The 27,724-nt window shown below is 42.2% G+C and overlaps 1 protein-coding gene across 1 annotated transcript; it reads right to left on the bottom strand.

Annotated features, from left to right (window-relative positions):
• Positions 1-10,315: 10,315 nt before the first annotated feature.
• fjx1 (four-jointed box kinase 1) lies at positions 10,316-16,238 on the bottom strand. The gene has a single exon (XM_071503283.1). It carries the CDS (start codon positions 15,789-15,791, stop codon positions 14,508-14,510), a length of 1,284 nt encoding a protein of 427 aa, XP_071359384.1. The 5' UTR covers positions 15,792-16,238; the 3' UTR covers positions 10,316-14,507.
• Between the last annotated feature and the right edge of the window lie 11,486 nt (positions 16,239-27,724).

Here is a 27,724-nt window from a genome sequence, read left to right as displayed (position 1 = left end):
GAGACTGCTCAGGAGAAGGATATAGGATGAAAGGCAAAAAGGGTGGGAAGTTGAAAGAATGGATGAATCATTTCAAAAATGGAAATCTAATGACGAGCAAGCTTCTCATTAATTTGGCTAACACTGTGTGTGTGTGTGTGTGTGTGTGTGTGTGTGTGTGTGTGTGTGTGTGTGTGTGTGCAATCTGTTTGTCCCCTGTCTTTGAGGGAACACAACACTAGTCATTGTAAAAGCAGATTATGAGATTAAGTGGTGTGCTCCTGGGAAATAAATAAAAAATTCCAGATTAATGAATATGGTGCATACAATGACGCTAGAAGGAACTCATTCTTAATTGAACTTTTGTGTAGAGTGTGTCTGTGTAGGGGGACTATGGTTGTCAAGTACAAATGAAGCACGTTGTTTGGATATGCATCTCGGCATGATATACGATAGTACATTGCAACATGTGATATAGTGGGGGCAGAGGGGTTACCCTCACTTTGTAATGGCTGTACTGAGAGCAGAGAAATGAATCGCTAAATCAGTAGGATTAATAATCGGCTCTGGGTGGGAAATAACCTGCAGAGAATCACAATGACTTTGCTTTTATCTCCTGTGCTTACAGAAGTGCCTGTCCCGCTCAAGATTGCCTCGCAAGTACACCACATAATCCCATGGGATTAAATTGTTTTTACATGGAACATGTGTAGCATTGCAGTGGAGGAATTTGTAAAGCATGGTAAATGTAAAATCAGGGCTTTGATGTGAACCACTGCAGGGCCAACTATCTGCCTTTTTCCTACTTCCGCTGTTTCCATCTTTCTCTCCACCGCCCCCCTCTCCGGTTCCTTCTGTGTGTTTAGAAATAGGATCTTATAGCCTAAATTGAAAATGGGACTGCTCCACAACACTCAACACATGGCAGCAGATGTGTGGCAGTATGTGAGAAGGGGGCAGGGCAAAAGGAAAACGAGACAGAGCAAGGGAGAGAAAGACGGGGCGAGAAAAAGGGGACTCGAAGGAGGGGGAGAAAGATGACATAGGTAAAGGGAGAGAGAGAGAGAGAGAGAGAGAGAGAGAAGAGGGGAATAAACAGACGGGAGTACAGAGGAGAAAGAAAGATGAGCGAGAGAGGAGGGAAGAGGAATGGAGAGGAGTTTAGAGGCTCTCAAACACTTTGCACTCCCAGCACAGCAGATGCCACATTCTGTCTGGCACAGTGATCTGTGGGCCTGCTCTATTTATACCCTCAGTGTGTCACTTCAGGGCCAGCACAACACTCACTACACACACACACACACACACACACACACACACACACATCTAGCATAAGGCTTTTGGAGAAGCTCTTCTGCAGTGACTGAAATGAGACAGGTTATAGAGGCTCCCTGCAAGGAGTAGAAATGGAAAACCATGAGGGTATACACAGAGACAAAATGGGAATAGGATATATACGGTTGCTTCAGAAAGTATACACACCCCTTAACTTTTTGCACACTTCATTGTGTTGTAGATTTGACTTTAAGAGATAGAATTCCCATTTTTGCTCATCAGTTTACACTCAATAATTTTTAATAACAAAGTGAAAACATGTTTTTAGAAATTGTGCAAATTTATTAAAAAATCAATAACTGAATTATATTATATTTATAATATTTAATTTACAAAAGTATTCAGACCCTTAATTCTCTATTTTGTAAGGGACTTTGGCAGCAATTACAACTTCAACTCTTTTCTCTTGGGCCACTCAAGGACAGTCAGAGACTTGTCTTGAAGCCACTCCAGCGTTGTCTTGGCTTTATGCTTCGGGTCAGTGTTGTGCTGAAAGGTGAACTGTTGCCCAAGTCTCAGGTCACGTGTTCTATCAAGGACCTCTCTGTATTTGGCCGACTTTAGGTAGAGTCCTGCTGGCTCCAAACTGTCCATTTTACAATCACCACTGTGCTCCTGGGAACACTCGCTTTAGAAATGGTTTTATACCCTTGAAATAACATGTTTTCACCTTGTCATTATGGATTATTGAGTATAGATTGATGTAAAAAAATAATTTTTATCCATTTAAAATTAAATGACAACAAAACAGGGGGAAAAAAAGCAAAGAGGTCTGAATACTCTCTGAAGTGACTTCATAAGCAGTGGGATCCAAAAGGCTGAGATCACTTTCACATTTACTTGAATAGGAACGTGGTCTTTCATTCCTTATTGAACTTTTGTGTGGAGTGTGTATGTATAGGGGGCAAATTCAGAAGATTTCAAAAGATAAAGATGCAGGTTGCCTTTCAAAAATGCCTGGCTGGTTTTAGTTGGCAAGCGAGACCATGAGAAAGGGGAGAGTGAACAAGCAGTGGTCTGATTAAGCAGCAGGACAACTGGCGCCTTTTGGATTGCCCTGGTTACTGGGAATAACAGCTACAAGTTACATCAGCTTTCCACCTTCAAGTGATAGTTTGGGTTATTTGACATGGGCTTGTCTGAGGTACTTACACATTGTAGCTTTTGGAGAAGTAGACATGAGTACTGGCCCAGAAGCTGAGTGATGTACTGTTGTGGACGGGGTCAGCAGGATAAACATGTTTTAGCCACTTTAAAAATGCCCACTGACAAAACCCAATATAAGTTGATGTGTATGCTTTATTTTGAAGATTTTCACCTCTTAGGTTTTCTGTCAAACAACCCTTTTCTCAATGGTTGAATGACCGTGTTGCTACCCTCGACTTCTGTGCCAGTGCTCCTGCCTGTTTCTCCAAACTGGGAGCTCATCGATCCAAATTTAGTGCGTGCGAAACCACCTCACACAACCTCCCGTCTAATAACCCGAACTACCTCTTTATCAGCAAATAGATTTGGGAAACTCAAAGAGGAAAATCTTAGTGAGTGTTCAAACAGTTAAGGAGAGGCGGACAGGATGAGAAATGGAAATGAGGCATAAAAAAGAGATGGTATATATATTTAACAAATACAGTTCTGTATATCCTCTATTCCGTAAAAGTGAGTAGTGAACGCCTGGTACTACAGTACGAAGAATTTTATATGAATCATCACGTGCCTTTTTTTTCATCTCAGGTCAGTAGTCTCATGTTGGCTGAGGGAAAGCTTGATAACACGCACAGCTTTAATTTAATCACCAGCACACTGTAGACAAAAGCAGGGTGTCTTTTCTCATGCTTTGTGTGTGATCTCATCCGTAAAACTATGTTGCATTGTTAAGAGGCAGCACCCCTGAATGTTAAATGGCCCTTGTTTGTAATCAATCAGCCCAAATGTTACAGAAGCAAAGCAGGGTTCATTACACATCCGGCTCAGAGAAACGATACCACTCCACACATCCATCAACCTCACACACCGCGGGCCCCCGCAGTGTAACACTAGCTGGTTGTGGATGGAGGGTGCGGTCACACACCCAAATACAAACAGTCTCACACATATACAAAGACACACAGATGCACACGCACACTCGCAAAGTTGTCTGTGACCTATGATGTTATATGCAAAGTCACACAAATAAATTCTGATAGCACAGACTGAGGTGGCATTTAGAAGCACGAGGAATACTTTATCCGGGTGCAATAAGAAAAGCTTGGAGGCAATCTTTGAAGGGTCACCTTTGATATTATGAAAAATGAAAGGCTAAATCATGTCTGTAAGAGTTCCCTGTGTCTGTCAATGGTTGAGAGTGAGAGAGGCAAACTCTAAAGACGCCAACTGTATCTAGTCATGTAGGTTCCAAAAAAAAAATTAAATGCAATCTAACTGTTTGCGTAACTGTGTACACACCAGTGACTGAGCACTCCAGCTGTCAGAGGCACAGAGGGAAGAGCGAGCTGTGCATATATGTGCACCAGTGAGCGCAGGAGAGAACAACAACAAACGCTTCCTCCGCTTTGAAGTGGACCCTATCACCTTCTCACGCTCTGCTCCCCCCTCCACTGTCCATCAGCAAGCCATAAATCCAGGCTCTCATCTGCCGATGTGCCTCTGAAGTTCAGGAATGCCTGCGTGGGATTTGAGGCCCGGTGAGTTATGGGAACACCTGGGAGGGGTGAGGGTGGGACAGGCAGAGAGAGGCGGTGGGGTGGGATGTGGGGGTGGGTCGCTCAGGCATCGTAATATCTATGAAGGGCAACATGTTGACAGCCAACAAGGCTGATGGATTAGTTCGGGTGGTCAACTATCTTAGGTGTGAGTAACATGCCTTTGAATCATGGAAGAAGCATGGAATACAAGCCTGCTGATGGCATGTACGTACGCACACACACCTATTGTTTTTACGAGATGAGAATATGAGCATGTAATACGGGCTTGCGTGTCCAGCGGCAACTTCAGATGGAAAGAAACTACAGAGAACTCGGGGATGGCAGAGAGAGGGATGTTTTTAAAAAGGCTGAGGGTTATAAAAACTGAACATGGCTGGGGTCGTGGCCTAGTCTGACTGTTGTTCCTGCACAGCAAGCTTGCATTCCTTAAGCCAGCACACTCAAAGTCACCCATCTGCCTGTCCCTAGCCTAGTCACTACATAGCCCCCCATATGTTTGTCTGTCAGTGAGAGCAGAGGTTTGTTTGAATCTGTGTGCCTCCCATCTCACAATATTTATCAATTATTAACAGTATTGGGGAACTCTTATTTGTTTATTTTCCCTATATAAATCATAATAATTCAATGTAGTTCTTCTCTATGTATAGTGTTGCAGGGATGATGTATTTCTGAAGGCCAACCTAGAAGTTAGCATCACTCTGCTTCCCTCAGCAAAAGGTAAATGGGATTTTTCCACTGGGTTTTGGATTACTGTAGGAAATAAGCTCTGGGACAAACAAAGTCTATGATACTTACACATTTTGTCCAGATAATCTTCATCACTTATTTGATTTTTGAAGCCTAAATACAATCACCAGATGTGAAATGCTAATGTTAGGCTATAAACGAACTACACCACGGTTGCATGACTTCAGTGTCACCACCACGAAACTTCAACATGTATTTTGATTGAACATGTTTACCTCTTCTACAAAAGTCTTTCCTCTTACAAAGTTAGTAATTGTTTTCATGAGTACAAGTGTAACTTATATATTAAGTTTTGTACATACAACAAGGCTTATAAAGGTGGACTGGAGAGTGGTAGTGTGATGACATCCCTGACAACTTCTGCTGTCTCATTTAGCCACTTGTTACGTGAAAATATCTTGAGCTTGTGTTAATCAGACCTTTTTTCAGGCATCTAACTGTAGCCCACTCTTTAGCCCCAGGGTCATCCCCCCTACAGTAGCCCTACATCTCCCAGTTGGAGAACCACTGGTGTAATCCATTCTTTGAAAATTGTCTCATGTTTATTTTTGGAAAAAAAAAAAAAAAAGAACAAACAGAAAAAAACCCACTGTGAATGCTCACTCAAAACTAATGCACACCACTTACATGTGCCACCTATATGTGCCTATAGTTACGGTTTCTAAGCTGTGATTGGAAAATCGCTGATCTGTGAAGTGATGTGGCGAATGATGAAAATTGCTGTCAGTTCATTTCCTGTTTCTCGAAAGAAAAGAACTAATCATTTCAGTATGTGCGTTCTTGTGTGTGTTTTAAGAGTCTGGAATGAAACCATGAAAATTACATAACTATATTGCTCTCTGTTACTTGCCCATGACAGACAAAAGAGGAGGAACATAAAAGTCAACATACAAACGGATAAATCACTTTGTTACACTCTCTTTGCCCTTGCTGGAGATGTCTGTTTTCTCTCTTAGTGCATCTCACAGCCAATATTTATACCTTTCCATTACCTGATGGGAGGCAATAAATTTTGCCATTAAATGGACTCATATACAGTAGCTAATCTCAGTGATATATTTCCAAGCTCAAGTGTCCAATAAACCCTCTCTTTTCTCTTTAAGGCCAAATGATATAGAATAAATGAGTTGGTTCAAAAATCGAAGGAGTAGGGAAAAAATGAAAGGGGACAAAATGAGAGAAAGAAGATATTCCCTTTGTGGTAGACACTGGTATATTACAAGGGATTGTGGAACCTTAAAAAGATTTAGTTTCTCTTTCAGTGGCATTGATTTTGTTGAAGATGTCTTTGTAACTAGCCCGGATGATTTGCGCCCTCCCGCAATCAATCAATGCCCGTGGGATTTCACAATGGAAATATTTGCACAGGCCAAATAGATGTGAAGAAACAGAATGAGAAAGAGTAGAGAGGAATTAAGGGAAAAAAAGTGTGAGGGAGAAAAAAAGGGAGAGGAGAAAAAAACCGAGACAAGGACAGGACCAACATCACTAAATCAAAGCCTCTTTGTTTTGTTGACTTCAACCTTGCTGATTCACAAAATGATATTGCTCTCTGAATTTCCTGTCACTGTGCCTTGCCTGTCAAGTGTTTTTTTTTTTTTTTTTTTTTTTTATTGAGAGGATATTGAAACCTCCCACATTCCGCATTTCAGTTGTATTGCCAAAGGTTGCGTGATATGCTAAAATATAAGGTTAAAACACAAAGGTTTGCTGCTTGAATTGCCTCTTAACATGGGAGGAAGTGAACCACTACACCCTGTATTGTTTCCCCTTTGGTTTGGGTAATGCAAAGGTGTCATGAAGTGCTAGACACTAAGCCTCACCCTGCAGTCATGTCAGAGCACAGTATAATTGCTGTGGCTTCTGGAGTGGGAGGCCTGGATGCCTCAGACTTGTTATTTGAGATGAGTCAGGTTGCAGGTGTGAAAGAACAGGAATGACTTTAAAGTGTACATAATAACACATAATTAAAATTCTCTATGTCTATCTTGTCTCTATAAGAGACAAGGAAAACACAGCATATCTGCATTTTTTTATTACTGTTTTTATTGTTTTTGTTCACTTTTTCTTCCCACTTCAGTCACTGTCAAATTCCCATATTCCCTGCCATTGCCATTGAACTGGAGTGGATGAAAGATGACTTATATCATAGAAGATCATCAAGTATTAAGAGATATTGTTTCCATAATGGCACCTCATTCATTTCTAATCGAAGTCTCTCACCATTGATATACCTCGCACCATCTTTACATCTGTTTAAGCTAACTTGTAATTTGCATTGCCTTTGTAATCATGCATTGCAACACTTTTTTTTTTTTTTTTTGCACGACCCGCCAGAAACTGTCGATCATCAGGATACTGTGAAGCCAACGCCTGGAAGGTGTGATGTGTTGCAGTGTTGTGTGTATGCATGGATTTCATTATCGTGGCCCACTCGTTAAAAATAGCTTCATAGTGATACTAGTAGTCAAAAGCTCCTTTACTAAAGTTTCTGTAGTTCAACTCTATGCAACCCAGATGCCTTTGAGCCTTTGCTCTTAATATTTGAACCTCTTTAATTCTGTCACACAATCCTGATTGGATTTTCTCACACTTTCATAACCCTACTCATCATCTTTGACAGGAAGTCAAGAGTAAGTCATGAGTAAGGCCTTGTGAAATTCATGATAACACTGCACTTTTTTGTTAAAAATAAGAGATTTCCCTTGTAACAGCTAGTCCAAATACACAGAAAACCAATTTTCTTAGGATAATTTAATGTAATAACACCATCAAGTGATATTGTTGTCAAGGACAGAAAGGATAATAGTGTCTGTGAGCACTGAGATTACCTGGCTCGGAGTGCTGCCAAGATTTGTACCCAAGTCTAAGTTTATAAAATCCTGAAGTAGAATAGCCATGAAATCACATAGGCTTCATATTGCCCCATTCCTCTGTACACTATACTAGACAGTCCCATCTCACCTTCACTAGGCACGTCCAGTCTTGTTCAAATGACTATGATACTGCAGAGTCAGCCATAAACCCCCCTAATATTTGTCTCTAGTGAGCTCTTCCGTCTTCCACTCTCTAAAGAGAGAGGCCAGCACCTGGACACAACCCAAAACGACTGCCTGCCTCTTAGGCCCATCTTCATCACTGCATGCCTGAGTGCCTTCCTCTTCTATCTATGCTCCTGTTGACTTATCTACTGATTGACCGTCATGACATTTTCTCACAGTTAGCTTTAATCATTTCAGTGTAACAGTGTACCATTACGAAACATTAAGGCACACCGGAGCATTCGTTTGGTACAACAGCCAACTGCGGTGGCACACAGTGCAATTTACATAGAAATGACCAAATTACTGAGCACCGGCACAGCCATTGGGTGCTATAATTCAAAAAGACTACTGCGAGTAACCACACGCAGGTCTCTGACAGGGTACAGCCTCCAGCCAACACTAACATTCAGAAAGCAAGTGGTCAGCCAGCAGGAAGGAATGTGCTGTTTCAGCAGGTTGTAGGTATTTTGTCATCACCAGTATCACACGTCCTCTTGCCCTTCTGTGTATCGATTCTCTCTGCACTTCAGGCATGGAGAGGACAAAGCTCTTATGACACAGTCACCGCACACTGAAAAAAGCAATACACCAAAAACTCCATTGCACCAGCAAGTATGGTAAAATAATCAGATATGTTCATGCTGCTGTGTAGCAGTAAGGTTTTTTAAATGCTAATATGGAATCTAATTAATAGAATACATACAGACATAAAAGTTTTACAGTAGTCTACTAAGTGGTGCTGAATTTGCATACGCTTTTTCAGCATTAGAAGAGTCATCCTCTCATCCTTGTTAGGTGGACATAACCATATGTCCGGCCAGCTAATTTAGACCAATCCACTCTTTGTCTGGCATTGGGGCTCATAATCTCCCCTCATGACATTTGCATAGAAATATCTTAATCACGGCCGCAGTCTCAGCTAGGTGCAGGTGGCCACGAGGAAGAATGCATTCAACAGCAAAATGATAGATTATCTCCCCATGAATGCAATCTGTGATTCTTTCCAGCAAAGGACTGAAAAAAACAGTCATTTCCATAAGCATACTAATTCGCATTTCCATAGAGATGAACACAAATGCAAATGAGTGAAACGGCATGTACTTGAAACAGGTCCCCTGGCTGCACTGATGAATCAACAGGCATCACCCAGAGGAATATCAAAATCCATCAAGCATGTCAATCAAATGCTTTGCAACATTTCAGCTGAAGTAAGGAGGGGGGAAAGCAAGGCAAAAACACTTGAACACAACAAGGTCCTTACTAGGGAGCTAATGTCATGCCTGAGTAATCCTAGATTAAATAAACAAAAGAGAATTTCAAGACGTGCAACGATGGTGGCATAAAGCACAGGCAGAATTTAGCTCTTTTACTAGCATTTCATTTTGCTGCTTTTGACTTACATCTAGGGCAATTTTTTCATCTAAATGTGCTGTTAGTGCATGGCCATCATTATGCAGTGTATCTGTAAAAAAAAATAAGTCGTTTACATTCTGAAATATGGCAGTTCAACCTAGTCTCTTTATGCTACAAAATGCAAATGTTTTATATGGAGTCAAATGAGGCTTATGACTTTCTGCAGGCAATGGTCTGACATTTTGGAGACAGAGCTTGAGGGACAAAGCATAACAAATAGGATGGAATTAAGTGGGGAAATTAATCAGGATTTATTTTTATGTATGCAATGACTGGCATGAAGCAAATCGTATTAAGGGAAAATAGAGGGAATCCAAACTGAGGTTAAACAGTTCTTGTTTCAAAAACAGTTTAATGGATTATATGCAGATCACTATGTCTATTTGTATACATACTGTAGGCTATATTATTGTTCCATATCTAATAATATCATGTAATGATGTAATGAGGAATATAATGTATGTATGTCTGTATTGGCCATTATATTTGTCAGCGTAAATGACATCAAAGATCTGGCTTGCTGGCTGTCGTGAAAAACTGAAAAAATAAACTAGCACAATGAAAATAACAGAGTTCTGTGATGGAAAAGGACAAGGAGGATGTAATCTCTTCCATAATCTGCAAGCATGGCAGCCCTGAGAGTGTAGACACCAGCAGGACAGATGTATTAGTCTGTTCCCCAGTGTTTGATTTACTGTGACACAGCCCTACAAAAAACAATTCCCCACCCAAGGATGCAAGTTCATTGGCTGTAGACAATGTCCATCAGAGTCTGAGTTTTACATGGTCTCACACACACACACACACACACACACACACACACACACACACACACACACACACACAACTCCACCTTCTCTTTCTACCTATTTTTCTCTCAGTTTTTACATCTTTATTCACTCTCATTTATCAAACACTTGCGTGCTATCGCAGCTGGCTTTAAAAGTAAATCCATTTGGCAGTGATTAACGGAGCTGGTTGTCCCTTGTGATGTTTCCAGGTGCATGGACTTGTTAAACACATGTTGTGTGATGAAATGTGACTACAAACCACAAATCCAAAGCTCACACCTATGGATAGTCACCAAACTGAGGATGTAGCGGATTTTAACATCAACTTTATTGGTAGAGGCAGAGAACAGGACAGGACATCTTTAGATTTGACTTCAATTCATTTGGACATACACATGCAGAGATGAAAACAGAGAAGGTCACTACACTTAACACGTTTTTTTCCTCCTTATTAGTTGAGGTATGTGCACCCCCCTTCTTGCCTGCCTCTGTTACTCATTACCTCCTGCTTTGTCTTGAGAAAGAATGCCCAGAGGCCCTGACCTTGTTCTTACAACCTCAGTTTGGACAAAGCCAGGCTTTATGCCAGCTCTCCAGGCACACCACAGCCTGGATGTGCAGCCCTTACCACTGCCAAAGCCCCTCCAGTTGTTGCCCTGGCCCCCCAGTTTACCCTTCATGGCCCGTAACCACTCAGCTGTGACTAAGTGACTCTCCCCCCAGTGTGTGCCGTGTTTCATAATGAAATCATTCAGTCATGCGCAGGAAGTTGCCTGCCCTGTGTAGCCATGAAAGAATGCTGGATATGTCCGTCCACTCACACATGGCAGGTCTGCTGGGAAAGCGACAGTCTAAGTCGGTCAGTCACGTGATGGCGTTTTCTATACTTTAAATCATGCAAAATATTTTGGTGCAATTACGCAACTGTTTTGGTGTTCAAACAATGTACCTAAAATTCTGTCGGCTTTGCAACTTTTAATGATTTTAGAGGAATAGTTCAACATTCTGGGAAAAATATTTATTTGCTTTCTTGCTGAGAGTTAGCTGAGAAGATTCCTCTCTGTGTGTCTGGTCAGTACAAGGCTACCAAGGTTACGAGGCTTGTTAGCTTAGCTTAGCATAAAGGCTGGAAACAGGGGGAAACAGCTGGCCTGGCTCTGTTGGAACAAAACAGTATCCACCTGAGAGCACATCTAAAGCTCACTAATTCACATGGGATGACTTACGTATAATACCTGTAATAACAAGACGCAGTTTTACGGTGTTTGTGCACTGAACTTCCTTGGCGGGAACACATAGGCCTACTTCCTGAAGTATTGTTGTTGCTGTCTGGTTGCTAGACAACCAGACAGCAAGACCATGAGAAGTTAGCTCAGCCAAAAAAATAGTCTGGCTCATAAACCAGAATATGTCATTTTTATACAAAACTTTTTGTGCAGATTAACAAGATAGATTTGTGAGTTGAAGAGGTGCTCGGAGGCAGACTTTGTAGCCAGCTCGCTGTTTCCAATCTCTATGCTAAGATAAACTAACCGACTCTTGGCTGTTGGCTTGTTTTGATCAGACAAACATAAAAGTGACATTGATTTCTCACTTAACTCTCATCAAGAAAGCTACAGTAATTAGTATTTCCCAAATGTCATTCCTTATAAATGTTTCATCATCATGAACAGCTTTCTTTTAACATAACCTCCATATGATCATTTTTATAGTTTTTAAAAATCATGAAATAGGAACGCACCCAGCTTTGACAAGAGTTTACACAGCTGGGACTCCTTACACATGCCTGCTATGTGTCCATGGAGATGAGCCTCCCTCTGCTCCTCTGGAATGTTTGCAATGTGCACAAAGAAGAAGATCAGCTCCAGTACCTGGGGTCTGTGCTGGGGCCTGCTGTGGGCCCCTGGCTGTATGACTGTCTGGGCTTGTGATTCACTGTACTGACACATAAAACAAGCACATCTGGGAGGAACCACGGAACACTGGCATGTATGTGGGCATTACTAACTCCCACATACTGCATAATAACCTACTACCATGGTGCCACAAGCTAGGACAAGTTGCACTCATTAGACCATGTAACAAAGGTATGTGTATGAACATTTGGTTGCCTCTGGGTGGGAAAAAAAGGGGAGACTTGAAGGAGTTAGTGTTGTGATCTGAAATAAGCCAGGCAAGAGTGAGGGAGGAACATATGCAAACAGTTAAAAGGGTGATTCAACAACCCCTTTGATATCCACCATTAGTGTGATTACAGCTAGCATAGTCCCTGGTCAAAAATTGCTTTTTTGTGCAAAGGAATCCACGAAAAAACTCATTAGGAAAATGAAACTTTCATTTTCCATTTAGCTAACAAATGAAGTTGACAGTGATGCTAACAGCAGAGACAGATGCACGACAGGAAGGGCAAGATGTGGGTGAATTACAGAGGGAGGGAGGAAAGGAGGAAGGGTTTTGAGTCTGGTTTAGACATGCAGACCTTAGTTTAGCATTGTGTTTGATCCCTGGTGTCTGCAGCCTGTCGTAAATCTCTTTGCTGTGTTTGGCATTAACAGACATGCTTAGAGCAACATGTCCAGCTGCAAGTGCAGCCTTTGCAAACCCCTCCTGAAACACACATGTTCATATACTAACCCTACACCCAGCAACCAGCACATTAACATGACCTGCTTTTCCTTACACAACAGCCCGTGCGCATATTGATCCCCAAGTCCCTATTACAGCTGCAGCAGGCAAAAAGCTTCCAGTTACACCTGCTTCAACGTCTGCTGCTCATCTGCGACTGTGTAGTGACCTAGCAGGGAGAAGCACATATCACTGACACACGCGCTGCAGTCCATTAAATGAAGTGCAAGTAAAAATCGAGCCACTATTTGTACAAGATACACTCATTCTACTACTACCTACTTCATGGAGCTGTACAAACAGTTGCGGTACGCCCTGGAATTGGCCCTGTATTTTTACAAAAAGTTGTAAAAGAACAAAAAAAAAAAAACAAAAAAAAAAACAGGTGAGGTACAGGATAGTCAAGGGCTGGAAAGAATTAGGCCTCCAAACTTTGATCATTGACTTTCTTTCAGGAGTGCTCATAAGTCTAGAAGCAGAAATGAGGCACAGAGCTAGTCCTATGGTGGAACTAATAAGGAAATGGTTCTTCCAAATAGGGTCAAATTAAAGACAGATGTCAAGAGAAACAGTAAAAGGCAAAATGATACAACTGACCTCCAGACATATATCTGTACTCTTTCTTATATACCTTTCACAGTTACTAATTCAACCTCAAAATAGTTTTGAACTGGGCTCTACCCTGAGAGCACAGCTCTCATTAACTGTGGGTTCAGCCTCTTAGCAGCGAAGACATCCACTAAGGGACTTTCCTTACTTTTCATCTGAACAGATTGAGCCAATAAGCCATCCAGCCTTGGCCGTACAATGACTGTTTATATTACGAGCATGTCAAATATTCTGCAATCTGTCTTTGTGTCTAAAAAGGAAGAATGTTGATATAGCTAGGGAACAGTAAAGCCCTTTTCAGAGAATGTCGAATTATGTCAGTTGTCTCCTTCAGTTCATCATTCAGAGATTGTAAAGGGGATTAGAGATTCCTGTTGTATCGTGCCTATGGCTGACAGAATGGCTCCTGGGAATCAGTGTGCCCGAACAAGATATTTCTATAGTACAATAAGAGCACTGTAATGGGCAAGTACAGAGACTTGAAAAATCCCAGTGCTCCATACATAGGTAGATATTTGATGCACGCTAATAAGGCAGTTTAGTACAAACCGCATATAAAACACAGTCTGACAACAGTTAAATTATATTACAGTGTATTTATCAAAAAGGACAAGAGATTTTGGAATGTTACAACGTACATTAAATTAGTGGAGCATCAAATATCCAAAACAGGTTGGCAGACAATATTTACAATGTACTTACAACAATGGACATGATACACCTGTGACTTTAAGGCTGAATATGCAATGCAAACACATTTACAAGGGTGCAGGTGCTGCTATGACAATGTACTGTGCAAATGATCCTCTATAAAAAGCGAGCCAGATGTCAACAGAAATACAGTATTCAAGAGTCAACTTATGTTAAGGCTTAGGAGTTTATCATTAGGATTACTGAACACAAGGCAAAAATCCAAACACACACGAAGGGCTGCATTATCATACCCTAGTCACAAATATAGCCTAGTCTTTACATTGATTCCTATTCAGTTGAGTTGGATTGAAGTAAGACAAGATAAACTGGCCTTAATCATTCCTCTCTGTGAGGCATACAGTGAAAACATGTGCAGGGAGCTTATAAACGTGTCAAATTTGCTTATTCATAAAGTAGGCAACACATTCTATTCACAAGAGGTAGGTCAGCTGGATATTCAAGACAGTTCTGTGTAATGCGCATCAGTTTGGCACAGGTGTGCCAATCGCGTTTGCAGAGCTCATTATACTGTGCAGACAACAAATCCATCACCGGTGCGTGCTGAACGTTCACAGCTGGCTGTACTTGCCTTTGCAATGCAAAATGTGTTTGTATAATCTGTCTATCCTGTCCTGGAGAACACCGGCGTGCTCGTCTGAGAGAAATCCTAATTCCAGAGACAAAGGCTCGCTGTCCCTGTAGAGCTCCAGGAGCCTCTTCCTGGAGTCTCTGCGCCTGTGCAGCTCCGCCACGCGCTGCGTGGTCCTTTTTCTGAACACACACACGGAGCTCAGCACCGTACTGTGATATTTCTCCCACATGTTTAAGACCCGAAACCCGTGTACGAGTCCGGCCTCGTTGTCAATGAATACAAGGTCGCCATGAGGCGTTTTGAGGAGGTTGTTGGTGTCCCTCTCCATTACGCGCGAATCCCACTGCAGGCTGAACAGATTGCTGACGAGCCTGTCGAAGTTTGCGGTCAGGTAGTCGAATATTATCAGGTCGGTCCACTGCATCAGCTCCAGCAGCTCCGCCGTCGTCTTGTTCCAGAGCTCTTCAAGCACAGGATGCAGCCCGCTGCTCTCCTGTCTGAGTGGCGCAGGTGTGACCACCCCGCTCAGGTCGGGGACCCACTCAGTGAGAGAAACCACAGCTCGGTCACTCCACTGTAAACCATCTATCCGCGTCCTCACAGCCGCCCATTGTTCACTGTCGCTGTTCAGCTGTGACAGTATTAGAGGAGGCAGGTTTGTGATGCCCAGCAAATTGGCAAGGTAATATGTCAAAGTTTCTCCTTGCACCTGATCCGCGTTGATCCCGTAACGCACACACGCTTTGCTCCCATCTGCAAAAGTGGCGAGCTGATTGGATATCCTACCGCATCCAGGCTCCAGCTTCACTATCCGGTATGTCCTGGCTCTCTCTCGCCAATCCCGAGCATATTCCTCCGTGAAGCCCACAGAGAGGAGACCTTCCAGCCATTCACTCCAAAATATCCCATCCTCCACCGGGGAACCTAACTTGACCGGGCCCTCCCGCCGCGCTGACCTCTTGTTATCCCCATTCACATGGTAATCTCGACTTCCTGCAGAGACAGTTTGATCGGTGAGGTTGTGAGCCTCAAGTCTGCCCCCCAAGTGCGGTCTTTGTGCCGCTGGGACAGCGAGCAATGTCCGGAAAGTTTTGGCGGAGAGGTCCGCTGGGAGACCTTGGTGAAAGGACCCTCCGCCCGGCACTGAGAACCTCCGTTTGTGTCGCTCCAAGCGGTTCTCCAGTGCGCTCCACACATAGAAAACACTTGCAAGGGCGCACATGAAGAGCAGAGCGAACAAGTTTGCTGAAACAGCCCTCATGGTGAAGAGCACCTTTCCCCGGGGAGACCCACGGAGCTCCAGCAGATTAATATAAGAGACAGAAACAACCGGATTTCTTCAGTCCACAGTTGGGCTGGAGCGGCTGTGAGCTGTGCGCCCCGTGTCCCGTACCCCCTCGAAGCCCGCGGCTCACAGCAGGACCGTTTGAGATCACAGGATGAGGAGGGTCTCCGAAACAGTGTGAATCTCATCTCCCGTCCTGTTCAGATGTCTTGTCATATCCCTCCTCTGCGGGGAAACAGCGAGAGCATTTCGTATCACGCCACAGCGCATATCCTCTACTGAGCGTTCTCCATTGCAGCCCACTGGCGTCGTCGGGGCTTTTCTGTCCGTGTACACCCCCACCGTTCCTCATCCGCCGCTCTCTCTTCACCGCTCGTTGGGTGAGTTTGATTTGTGGTGGTGTCGGTTCACAGAGAGACACTAGGCGGTGAGACACGTGACTCCAGTCCCGAGATGGTGGGCGGATCATTGGGGGGGGGGGGGGGGGGGGGGGGTCAGAGAGAGGAGCGGAGCAAGTGCACCGCACCGCGTTGTCTGTGCGCCGTGTGTGTGTCTGATGTGAGAGGGCTGCGTGGTGCTCGCAAAGACAGCCATTACGATAACTGATACCTAAGGCAGAAATACTTTGGGAATAATGTCACCATTTCAAACACATAGCACTTTGTGCCTGGGTAGGGAGCGGGGTATCCGTGTCGGACAGGCACGGATGAGTGGAGGGTGACCCAGCCTGAACTCACTTTGGCCAGATTTGTGCTAACTCTCCCACATTTACTGTGGGCTAATGCCAACATGAGATCATTATCCACCACAGAAAGCAATAGGCTAAGTAGAATCAGCTCAGAGCTCATTTTCAGAGTTTGGGCTCTTTATAGGCTGCAGCACAGTGGATCTGAGATGAAACTGAGGGGTTAAAGCACTGACTTTCAGCTTAGACACAGTTTAGGGTTGTTCACATTCATACTGGGTGGACATTGGACTCATTGCCCTTTTTGCACCTCCATTTTTAGGACACTGTGGTATGATCCAAAACATACAGACAAAGCAACCATTTATCCCAAATAGTGGGAATAGTGTTCCTGGCCAAGTCAGTCACCTGACATCTGTCTAACTGGTCATGTGTTTCCACTGCTGAAGATCAGACTGAAGGCCAAAAGCTCCTGAAACAAGCAAGAGGAGAGAGCTAAATTAAGGCCTGAGGCAGGATGTCTGGGAATTAAGGACTTCAGCCTGTCACTGAATAGAAACAAATAACATGTGATTACTTTATTTTGGTTTATTTTAATTTGTCCAACATATTTTTGTCCCCCAAATTTGGGATACTATGTATGACAAAGTTTATTATTCTGATATCTGTGTAAAGGACCCTCAGATTAAACTTCACAGTTTACACACACTTTTGAGATCCAGTATGAGTCCAGAGCCAAAATAAAAATATGTGACTCTCCTGAAGACTGCACTGTATAACAGTTTCCTGATCTGGCTGCTCCTTCCATGCCACAAAATAGTATTTTTAAAGGGAGAAATAATATTCTAAGAAATTTCAAATAATCAACAATGTGACCATATGTGCCTTTGTATGCAGAAATAACAACCATTTGAGTTTATTTTGAAAAGTTGTAAAAGTTGAAAGGTTTTAATCCATTTAAATGTAAAATAGATGCACAAATAGGCGTGTAAAGATATTTTCCTCAATATCTCGTATACAGTGTATCAACAGTTTTACTCTAAACGTACATGAAACTATAAAAATCTCAACACAAGATCCAACCATCTAACCCTTTTTATGGAGTTTTCAACCACATTTCACCATGGTCAACAGCAGACAGTGTTTGCTCAGTCATGAAATACATGATACAAATGCCTTGTTTCAGTATTTGACAGCTCAAGTTGCTGTTTTGTATTCATAAGGACCACAGTTATTTCAGTCTGTGCTGCTAAGTATTTGATCATTTTCCTGCCAACACCTGGGGCACAATAAAGTCAACTCTTGTTTCAACTCAACTGCTTGTTTCATTCCCGTCCAAAGCTTTTGTTAAACCAAATGTAACATGCATGCACACAAACTCCTTTATACACATCTCCCTCATTAAATTATTCCTCATTAGCATCCCCTTGCAGTCTTTACCATTCGGCTCATGTTTTCGCACTCTGTATTTTGAACCTTAGCTTCCTAATCAAATTAATTGGGTCATTTTCATTGCAACTTGCTGGCATGCTAAATTGCCTGAGTCGAAAAGACAGTCCCAGACAAGAATACTCAATTACACCCAGTAAACTAGAGGTCCACAAACATATGCTTTAAACACCTGGAGCTCTGAGACTGTCATCTCCATGTTGATATTCATGTTAATTTATAGCTTGCCGAGAGAACTACACAAAACCCGTCCACGTTAGTTTATCTGATAACATGCAGAAATAGACAAGAGATGACTTCTCGTAGACAGGCAGGTGAAATCATTCTGATGTGGTCATATTGCTCATGTAGCTTTCACTTCTGCTTTGTCAGATTGGATCTTTTTGTTTTTTTGCCATCAGCAGAATAATTTGTTCAATTCCCAGCCTGTGTTTTGATTCTGAAATGCAGATTGACAGCAGTGGCTGTGCAGAGGGAACGAAAAATCTCTGGGCTGTGTGCGAGTAGAGAAGCATTTTACAAGTCCTCCAAAAATCTCCAAAAATGGTTTTGCATAGTGTTGCATGGCTGAGCATGTTTTTCTAACACAGCAGACAAAAGAGTGGGTCCTTGTGGAGGTGGGGTTTTTCCATATGCTGTTTAAAACAAATTAGCCCTTGCAAATTGAACACTGTGTCTTTCTCCCAGAAATGCAGACAGTTAGGCTTTCTAAATACATACAAGTAGAAACTGGTATCCAAAGGAGCATTTTGTATTTATGAACATGTTATTGCTTTGTTTTTCTCTCATCCTGTTCTAAAAATCCTGCTTCACCTTGGTGTAGTGGCTTCACTTTCACATTAAAGCTGTGTAACAGCAAGACTTAAGATTTGCAGTGTCTAGACATGGGAAATGAAGAAGGCTTTAAGTGCATTGCTGAAATTCCCTCTGATGTGTGTTGCTTTTTCGGTGTGTGGAGTAACTGTACTGACCGGCTCAGTCTGCGGCAGCTCAGCCGGTGGTGTCCCTTTCTCTGAGCGCAAGTGTAGGCATGTTCACATATCAAACCTATCTGTTTCTTGCCATGTGTTATCTGCAGGTCAGCCAACCTCTGAAACCCCCGCCCACCCCCTTTGCTGCTGCATTCCTCCCTGTGCTTTCCTCATAAATCGCACAGCGGTCCCGGGAGGGCTGTAACACGGAAAGCCTTCCTCCACCAGTCATGGCTGTCCGTGGTCAAGCGCTGCAGTGACACAAGAGAGCCCAGACCGTCTGTCATTCTGTCCGCAGCGACACAGTACACCCATCACCGGCCGTCTAACCACGCCGCAGCTGTGATACAATCTCGGGTTCTCTGTGTGGTGCCTGTCTGCCTGCGCAGATGGACAGATGGATGCAGAGGTAGACATTAAGGGATGGGGACAGAGGAGGAGAAAGTGCAGTGGGCTTCTGTCACATCCCTCGTAGTCTAAGGTTAATTCACGCTGAGCAATAACTCATAGGTCCCCTGACACTTTGCAGCACTCTGTTTCCTGGACTGAATAATGAATGTGCAGGGCTTCCATTAGCGTTGAAAGCTACGATTATTTCACAGGGCCTGACAATTACTCATGCTGAGGGACTCAGGGACAGGGCGGGGGAGATCCAGTGGGATGAATTCATCGTCTCCTGGTTTATGTGAGTGATAAAGATATCTATAAGTGAATGTGTGTTCTTTGGACATGGCTGCGCTTGTCTGTGTTTATTCTAAAAAAGAAAGTGAGCAGAGCAGTTTATAAAAAGGAGGTATAGTGGTTTAATTTCGTATTCTAGTGGTGAGAATGTATGCACACTTAACTGTCAATACCTGCCTTGAATACAGGAACTGGGATATTGCCATCTGCTCAAGAAACCCCGCATGTACTCCTCTTTTTACAGAGAGCTAGGCTGGGGCTGCGGTAAACTCGCAGTTTGGATATATCATTACAATAAATACTCCAGAGACAGACAAGACATTTCTTTTAACTACTGGTGACAGGGACACAATCTTGTCAGCACTTATCTCAGCAACTAACTCTTTGGAATAGGGCATAAATAGCATAAAATGGACTTTATAGTCAGCACACTAGTTTCTTCTATTAGCGGGCAGATGCTGCTGGTGTTGAATGTGAGACGTTACACAGTTTCATTCGCTACCATCGAATTACCAGGATGATGCAGTTTTTTTAAAAAGCCCTGCTGGCTTTATCTAGACAGAAAGCGGGATCTCGGAGGCAGCCAGAAGAAACAAGCAGCCTATGCAGAATCAAAAACGAAGCTGTTGCTACAAGGAGAGATCCGCTGCACTGCAAGGACCTGAGCATGGCACAGAGCCACTGAACTGCTGCCCTTTTTCCACCATTTACTGCGGTTTCATTAACCTGTCTTTGCCAATTTCCTGATATGCAGGCTCAAGGTTTTTTTTTTTTTTTTCTTAGCAGTGAGTGGTCGGTTGCAATTTGCTAATGCATTGGTAATTGTTAATGAGTGCAGTATTACTCTCTCAGCTATGGAGAAAAAGCAAGAGGCTTGGCTTATTGATGTACTGTACTCCTCATCTCCATCTGGTTTCCATGCAGCAGCGGTTAAGTAGGTTTTTTTTTGAACCAGCAGAGGAGTGGGCCATTGAAATTCAGTGCTACACAAGGGAGACCCTCTTACAAGAGTGAAATCGGGAGGGGAGGAAGGAGATGTACTGTCGAGCCACTTGATTAAAGAATCAGTGTCCAATCTCCTGGATTACACCCCCTGACCTGCAACACCAAATCCCCTATTAAATAAGTCAAGAATTGAATTCTTTTTACTTTCCCATCTGTTAACTGGCTTATTGACTCAAGTGTGCTCGGTGCTTTGTGGCGAGGCTCGCCTTTAAATTGGCTAAAGGCAGAGCTTAAGAACATCTGATCATTATTAGGAAAGTCATGACATTCAAAGCCCTAGTGTATATTTTTTCAGATGAAATGCGCCGCGTGCTGTGGGTTTGCCACAGCCCTTGTAGGGGGGTCACACAGTCAGATAAGATTAGAGACAGTGGTTGAATGTCCTCCTAGCGTTTCAGCGAAACATTTAGCAGCTTCAAATTTAATGGGCGAGCAGCGTGAAGTGCTTGCCCTCATCATATCGCATTGGAATGAATCTTCTGCATGAGAAGGAGGAGCACTGCGGTTTACATGCATCTTCTTTCCTATTTCCACCCCGCCCTCTCCAGATTTCAAACCAGTTTAAGCAACCGCAAATGAAAAACATTTAGCCTTTTCAGCATATGGCCCTAGCTTACAGTTTAGCTTGGGGAAAATTTGCTGCGTAGATCGTAAAGCTAGTGGTAAGAATAAAGACAGTCTGTATTTCTCATGGCTAAATTCAGATTAACAGGCCTGTGCAGTGCAATATTAAGATCTACTTGCCATATGTGACATACATTTGCTTCTTTGTGCTTTCACTTGGTTCTGACACTTCAAAGCCTTAAACGCTGCTTAGATGTGAGCTGGACATTAGTTGAAAAAAGAAATGTGATATGCCAACAGAGAGCAGTTCACAGTTTGACAGCTCAGGCAGCAGTAATTATCAGTCTATAACAGTTGCTCATATATAGTACATTGATTAAATTTAAATGGTTGATTACACATTTGAAACATCTTGACAGAAATAACAACTGGAAGCATCTGAATTCGCTTCTGTTATTTCAACCCTAACATTTCTTCCTGCCTGTTTGCCCCATTTTACGGCTCCTCAGCTGCAGTAATAATGGTGTTGGAGGGTTAAGGGAAAAGCCTGGACACAAGAGTTGCCCCCTTTGGCATCTTGACCTTTTTCTACCTATGAGGCGGGTTGTGTTGACAGGACCCTGGTGGGGGAAGGGTAAACAAACGAGCCACATGGAAAAGACTTCTAGGCAACCGCTGCAAACAAAACAAAAGCACGGCCTACTCAGAACTCACCCAGTCTCTCGCTCCAAATTAGCATGCTGTTTGCGTTAGCTGGATCTTATATATATCACTAAGTGAAACTTGATTCAAAGAATTACAAAAATTGACAAAATTTGGTAAAAGTTTAACTTAGTTTTAGTTCCTTTACTCTTATCTTTCAGTCTTTGTTCATATCTTTGAGCTGTGCTGCATAAATAGCAACATCCTGCTTGTCTTTCTGAGCCAAAAATCAGCACAAGTGGGTTGACATATAAGATTCCACCACTGAAAACCCCAAAGAGGACGCTCAATGCTATGGTCATTTGATATCGGCTTTATATCACAGGAAGGCAGCTATAGAGCGAAAGTCTGATCATTTATGTCCGTGGCCTTGGGGAACAAGCCTTTTCCATAGGCCTTGATGTTGAGTGTATTTTACTTTCCCATGCTTCACTGGTGCCTGGAATCTCTAATGTGGCAGATAGACGCTCACCACTGATAGATTTGCGTCCCTTGGGACAGGTTTGTATCACTGTTGGCTGTCAGCGCATACATTATGCCGTTTAAGCAAGAATGATCACTGCTATTAACAACAAAGCAGGCCCAATTGAATAATTTAAGTAGTGGGTAGTGGCAGTGGCTCATTGCTGATAAAAGAAGGGAGTGCAGAATTGATCAAACAGCAAGCCCTCACCCAGCTGTGGGAATATAAATAATAAAATGAGATCAGAGGGATTAGTCGTGGTGCCCTGTTCCAGTCCGGTGCCTACTACTTACATTCCTCTCCCACTGAGATTCTCACTGTGGACATCTTGATTCCACTTTGCTGCTTGCAACGGCAAATCGATATGTTCCATAACAGATGGAAGTAGGAGTGATGGGAAGTACCTCATGTGGAATCCTAGAGAGTGATGTGCTGCAGGACAGGGTTTTCAAAAATTTTTTTTTTTTTTTTTTCATATTTTCACCTTGATCTGTACAGGTTTTTGTGACCTGGCTGAGTAAAAAGGGAGGCATCTTCTCTTCCACATCAGGCCTGTTTATAAGTCTTCAAAGGCTACTTCAGAGTCATCTCATGTCTCCTTTTAAAGGCATTTCATGGATTTGACTCCCTCTAGAGGGAGTAAGGTTGCACAACAGAGGAAAAACATCATGCTTCCTCCTATAAAAACATTCACACTTACTTGAAATATAGGTTTTTGAATTCCTAGCTTAAACCAATTTTCAGCGATGAAATGAAAGAACGCCAAATGTTTTGCATTCTTTCATTAATATTAGTTGACAGCTTGGGTGTTGAGCCTTGGCTTCTTTTTCCAAATGAGGTTTTTGGCAATCTGTGCTCACTGTTAAATTATGCGACTACTTCTGTGTAAATGTTCATTTTTGTATGAATTTTAAAGAATTGTTCCCTGATCTGTCTTATGAATATTCCACCAATAAGTTCATCCACATCCACCTCTGTGATTCAGTTTGCAGGATTAAGACAGCAGACATTTGTGTTGTGTGAAATGCCCTTTTAATGGTCATGTTTAGATCTTTGCTCTCACAAGACCATCAGACTAACTGATGGGAGGAAAATATGCATTCACATCTCCAGATGAAGGCGGAGGTCTCCACGCTCGCACCACAGTCGATGCTTCATACTGTGGCGTGTTCTATCTTGAGCAGGCTACACTGTAGGAGGTTAGACATCAGTATGAGCAATGCATGATGTAACAGATCTGTAAGGGTAAATATATTAGAGACGGAAACACATCCTCAGCTATCAGGAGGATTTATCAGTTACTTGAGATCATGGTGCTATTACTGGCAAATGTCTTTAAGTATCTTGGTATAGGTTTTGATTTAAGATAAGATTTTTTTTTTTTAACTTTGTGGTTATTTTACTTGAGGACTGATCCTAGATAAGTGATTCCCACCTCCCCCACCGACATTCTACTAATTTAGTCCAGGCCTTTCAACATCATGGCTTTTACACTGAAAGGTTTGGAATAAGAGCCATGAATCTGTGAAGATCAAAGTGTTTTTTGAAATTAACTTTATCTTTGATAAAGTAATGAAATGCCAACGAACATTACAAGCGCAGAGCCAATAATGTTCATACTGAGAGAGGGCTTTAATTTTTCAGAAATTGTTAACAATTTAAAAGTGGTTCAGAGCAGTCTCTGTTCTTATTTAGTTTCATTTTCTGGTGCTTTTTTGGGTCTTAATTGCTCCGTGTTTCTCTGAGTCTTTTATGGACACACACACACACACACACACACACGCTCATTCTGCCTCCATTATATAAATGTAGACACACTATATGTTCCTATTTCTGAAAAGTGACATATACATCATATCACAAAAGCTGCTGTATGTTACATCTAAAACTGGTGCTATTGAATCTAACATGACAGAAATACTTTGTTGAATGTTTACTAATTTATCCTAAACTCACAAACTCACAGAAATGTAACATACTGCTCCGCAAAATGCCTTTACATTATTTCCTTTGAGAAAGGATGAAATTTGAGACTCTCTTGATATTAAAACTTACGCAGGATTTGCTATTTAACATCTAAAAAGACAAAAGTTTGTCACATTAAACACAATCTGCACATACGTTCCTTCTATACCATGAACAAATTCTCCCAATACCCCCTGTGCTGTGACGTTAGAACCTTTACCCACTTCACCAAACATTTATGCCTTTTCATTTTTTGCCACAAGAGGTCGCTGTGCACACATCCTCTCTCCTTTGTAGAACTTAGAGCTGTTTTATGTAGGCTGCCGTTTGTGCTCCTTTTGCTTTTACAGTCCAAGCAAAGATAAAGAATAAAACATGGTGCTAAAACAAAAGAGGGAGAAACTAGAAAAGGGAAGATAACAAAAAACAACAAATGATAGCAAAAACTTTATTAGGTACACCTGTAGAAACCATGATTTCCACTTTTACACAGCTTATAAATTTTAAGTGTTTGTTGACTGACAGAAAAGTGATAATTCTGCTTTATCACTGAGGTTGTGGCGGGTGGTGGTGTTGTATTGAGCTGCATTATAGGGGGTATTTATAATATTTTGTCCCCCCCATTCACATACATGAGGGGGACATAGAATTACAAACACAACTGTCCTTTTATGCTGGTCAACTTCATAATACTGTAAACAAAAATAAAAGGCATTAATCTGAAAAAAGCACACACAGTTAAAACAGGTCAGAGAATACAAGTGTACTGTGTTTTAATTTCAGTTATGGATGGACATCGATTATGTAATTGACGCAGGGAGGTACACAGTTTCATAACGGTGGTCAGCTACTGAAACACCTGGAAAAGTTACTCATATGGACTTGAATCAAGCTCATCAACTGTTAGTGTCTGAATTAATGTTATATTTCCAGGAGATTCACATGGACCCAGCTTATGCACATAGTAAAAACAACACATCTAACACCTTATGTCTTAGACTTAGACCTGCATATTTCAATTTTCATAACCAAGGTTATTATTGAGGTATTTATGTTTGAGTTTTAATTACTCACACTCATGTCATTCATGATTTTAACCCAATGCACATTCCATGTTATCATTCATAATACACATAATCTCAATATTGGATGTATTTTTTTCCCCATCTCTACCATATCCCATTTAATTGCGCCGAGGCATGCTACGTGGTCAGGCTTAACATTTGGCACGGCAGAAGACGAATACCATCCTAGATCCAATGTTATTATGATGGTTGCAGAGCAACATACCCTCCTATAAAACTAAATCCAAAATTAATGTGACTATAAATACACAGCAGATCAAGTATGGAGAGGTTGGAGCAGCATGTCCACGCCCTACATCCTGACATCCAGCACAATGAGCGTGATCCTCTCCCCTGTTTGTTTTCCACTTTCAGCCTCATTAAGTGGCTCTTGTTCTATAAAACTTTGAGTTCCTCCTGTGAAGTGTTCCATTCCTCACACAAAATGTCACCGAGAACACGTTGAGGTCACTAGCTCCTGTTTGGAGACTCCTCAAGAGCTATAACCAAGAGAAACGAATAACAAAACACAGAGATTGGAGAGGAGCAACTGCTCTCCATCAGCAAAGTTGGAGAGGAGAGGGAGAATTGGAGCATGGAGGTTATGTGCTGTACAAAGTTGGATTTCTGTTAATGGGCTTTGGGTGGCTGTTTTCTGCTTTAAAGTAGCATAGTGGTTCCAATTTTGGTCTCATACTGACCTCACTCAGCCCAACTTTTTTACTCTTTTTTTCCTTTCTTCCACCTCTTCTATATCTCTCTGACCAAATCATTTCCACCACTGTGGCACAGCCTTGGGTGTCCCCTGTGTACACTGACAGGAAGGGGATTAACAAAAAAAAAAAATGTTCAAAACAGAAACCAAGTTGCCATGGTACACCAAAACAAACTCTCTGTGTGAGATGTTTGTCTGGTTCATTGCCCGCGTGGCTATTCTTTAGTGGCAGTGACATAACAAGGGTCACTTCATGATAAACACAAATGAAGGGAAGGAAGTGCAATTTGTCCAACGAAAAAAATCCGAGGCAGGTCTGTAGGACTCTGTCTCATGTCATAAACCTCATGACTTCCTGTTGGAACCAGGAGTAGATGGAAAGTCTTGTCCGTCCTCCTGCATACCATACTTTCCCTCTATGTCTTCTTCCATGTCCTACTGAGGTTTCCATTATAAGAGTGACATTTTTTTTTCTCCCAGTGTGGTTCTGTCTTCTGTGCAGGGAGCTGTGTCAGCAATGACTCAAGGAGCCTCCAGTGCTACTGTAACCAGCTCTAGTTGCCTCCCTCCCCCCTTCAATAATTTAATTTTTTGAGTTTTGTAGCCATGCTTATAGACCTCACAGCTGGAGTCTAGTCTTCCTATAAAATTGTATGGGCTGGACAAGATTTACGATCCTCAGAGCTGTTTGGATGACGGCATCAGACTATTCTGAGACAAATCCCACTCACAGTATTGGAAGAGAAGGTGACTTTGTTCAAACATAGTCAGTCTCCAATTTATTTTCAAGGGGAGGGCACCTTTTTTATTGGACAATGTTTGAAATAAGTTACTAAATTCTATGGGTACAAGCTTTTAAATCATGATTAAGCAATTAAAAACAGAAGTAACGTGTGTAATAATGTTTCTGAAGTTTGCAAAAAACAGCTGATTTTACATTTGGCTCAGCATGGATTCACATGGAAAGCTGAGGTCAGCAATAATTCGCATATACTGTAATTTGAATGAGGTTGTTTCCTATTAAAACTTTTTCTAGTAAGGATCAGCTATGGTCTGATTTAGAGAAAAAAAATCACTTCAAAGTTCCTGAAATAGATGTTACTCATACATTATACTCAAACTACATGGAGACTAGAGACTAACTGGACTGTAGGACATTCCTTTGAGGGACATATGGAAGAGTTCATGCTGCATGGATATTATATAGGTATGGAGCTCACCAGGTCACACATGCATGTGTATATGCTGAGATATGCACACCATTTCTCTTGCATCCTATCTATAGATGCCCTTGAGGGTGCTATTATAATCTTTACTTTAATGTGGCTCCCTGCTGTTGCAGTCTCCTGCAGATGGACCTTTTGCTGTGGGATTAACAGGGTGTAATAGGATGTGAAATCCCAGTCTTTGTCATTTCCAGCAAGAGCAGCCATAGCTGCATAGCTTCATTGGGTGGAGACTCAGGAGGACAGATTTAGAGCTTCATACAAAGTAAATGTATTTGACCTGACTTACTTTATAGGTTTAGGTAAATCAAAGCCAGGCAGGGGCAATTTAGAGTGTGACTTAAAAGCAAAGAGCGAGTACATGTGAGCCAAAACTTAGATGTCTCTGAAGAGATTACTTGAATATAATATGCATTTCA

The sequence above is a fragment of the Trachinotus anak genome, unplaced genomic scaffold, assembly GCF_046630095.1.
Source record: "Trachinotus anak isolate AG129_WGS33_773 ecotype Australia unplaced genomic scaffold, CSIRO_AGI_Tana_v1 ptg000002l, whole genome shotgun sequence".
Taxonomy (NCBI): domain Eukaryota; kingdom Metazoa; phylum Chordata; class Actinopteri; order Carangiformes; family Carangidae; genus Trachinotus; species Trachinotus anak.
The sequence above is the reverse complement of the archived record's forward strand: the minus strand, read 5'-3'. Positions and strand labels throughout refer to the sequence as shown.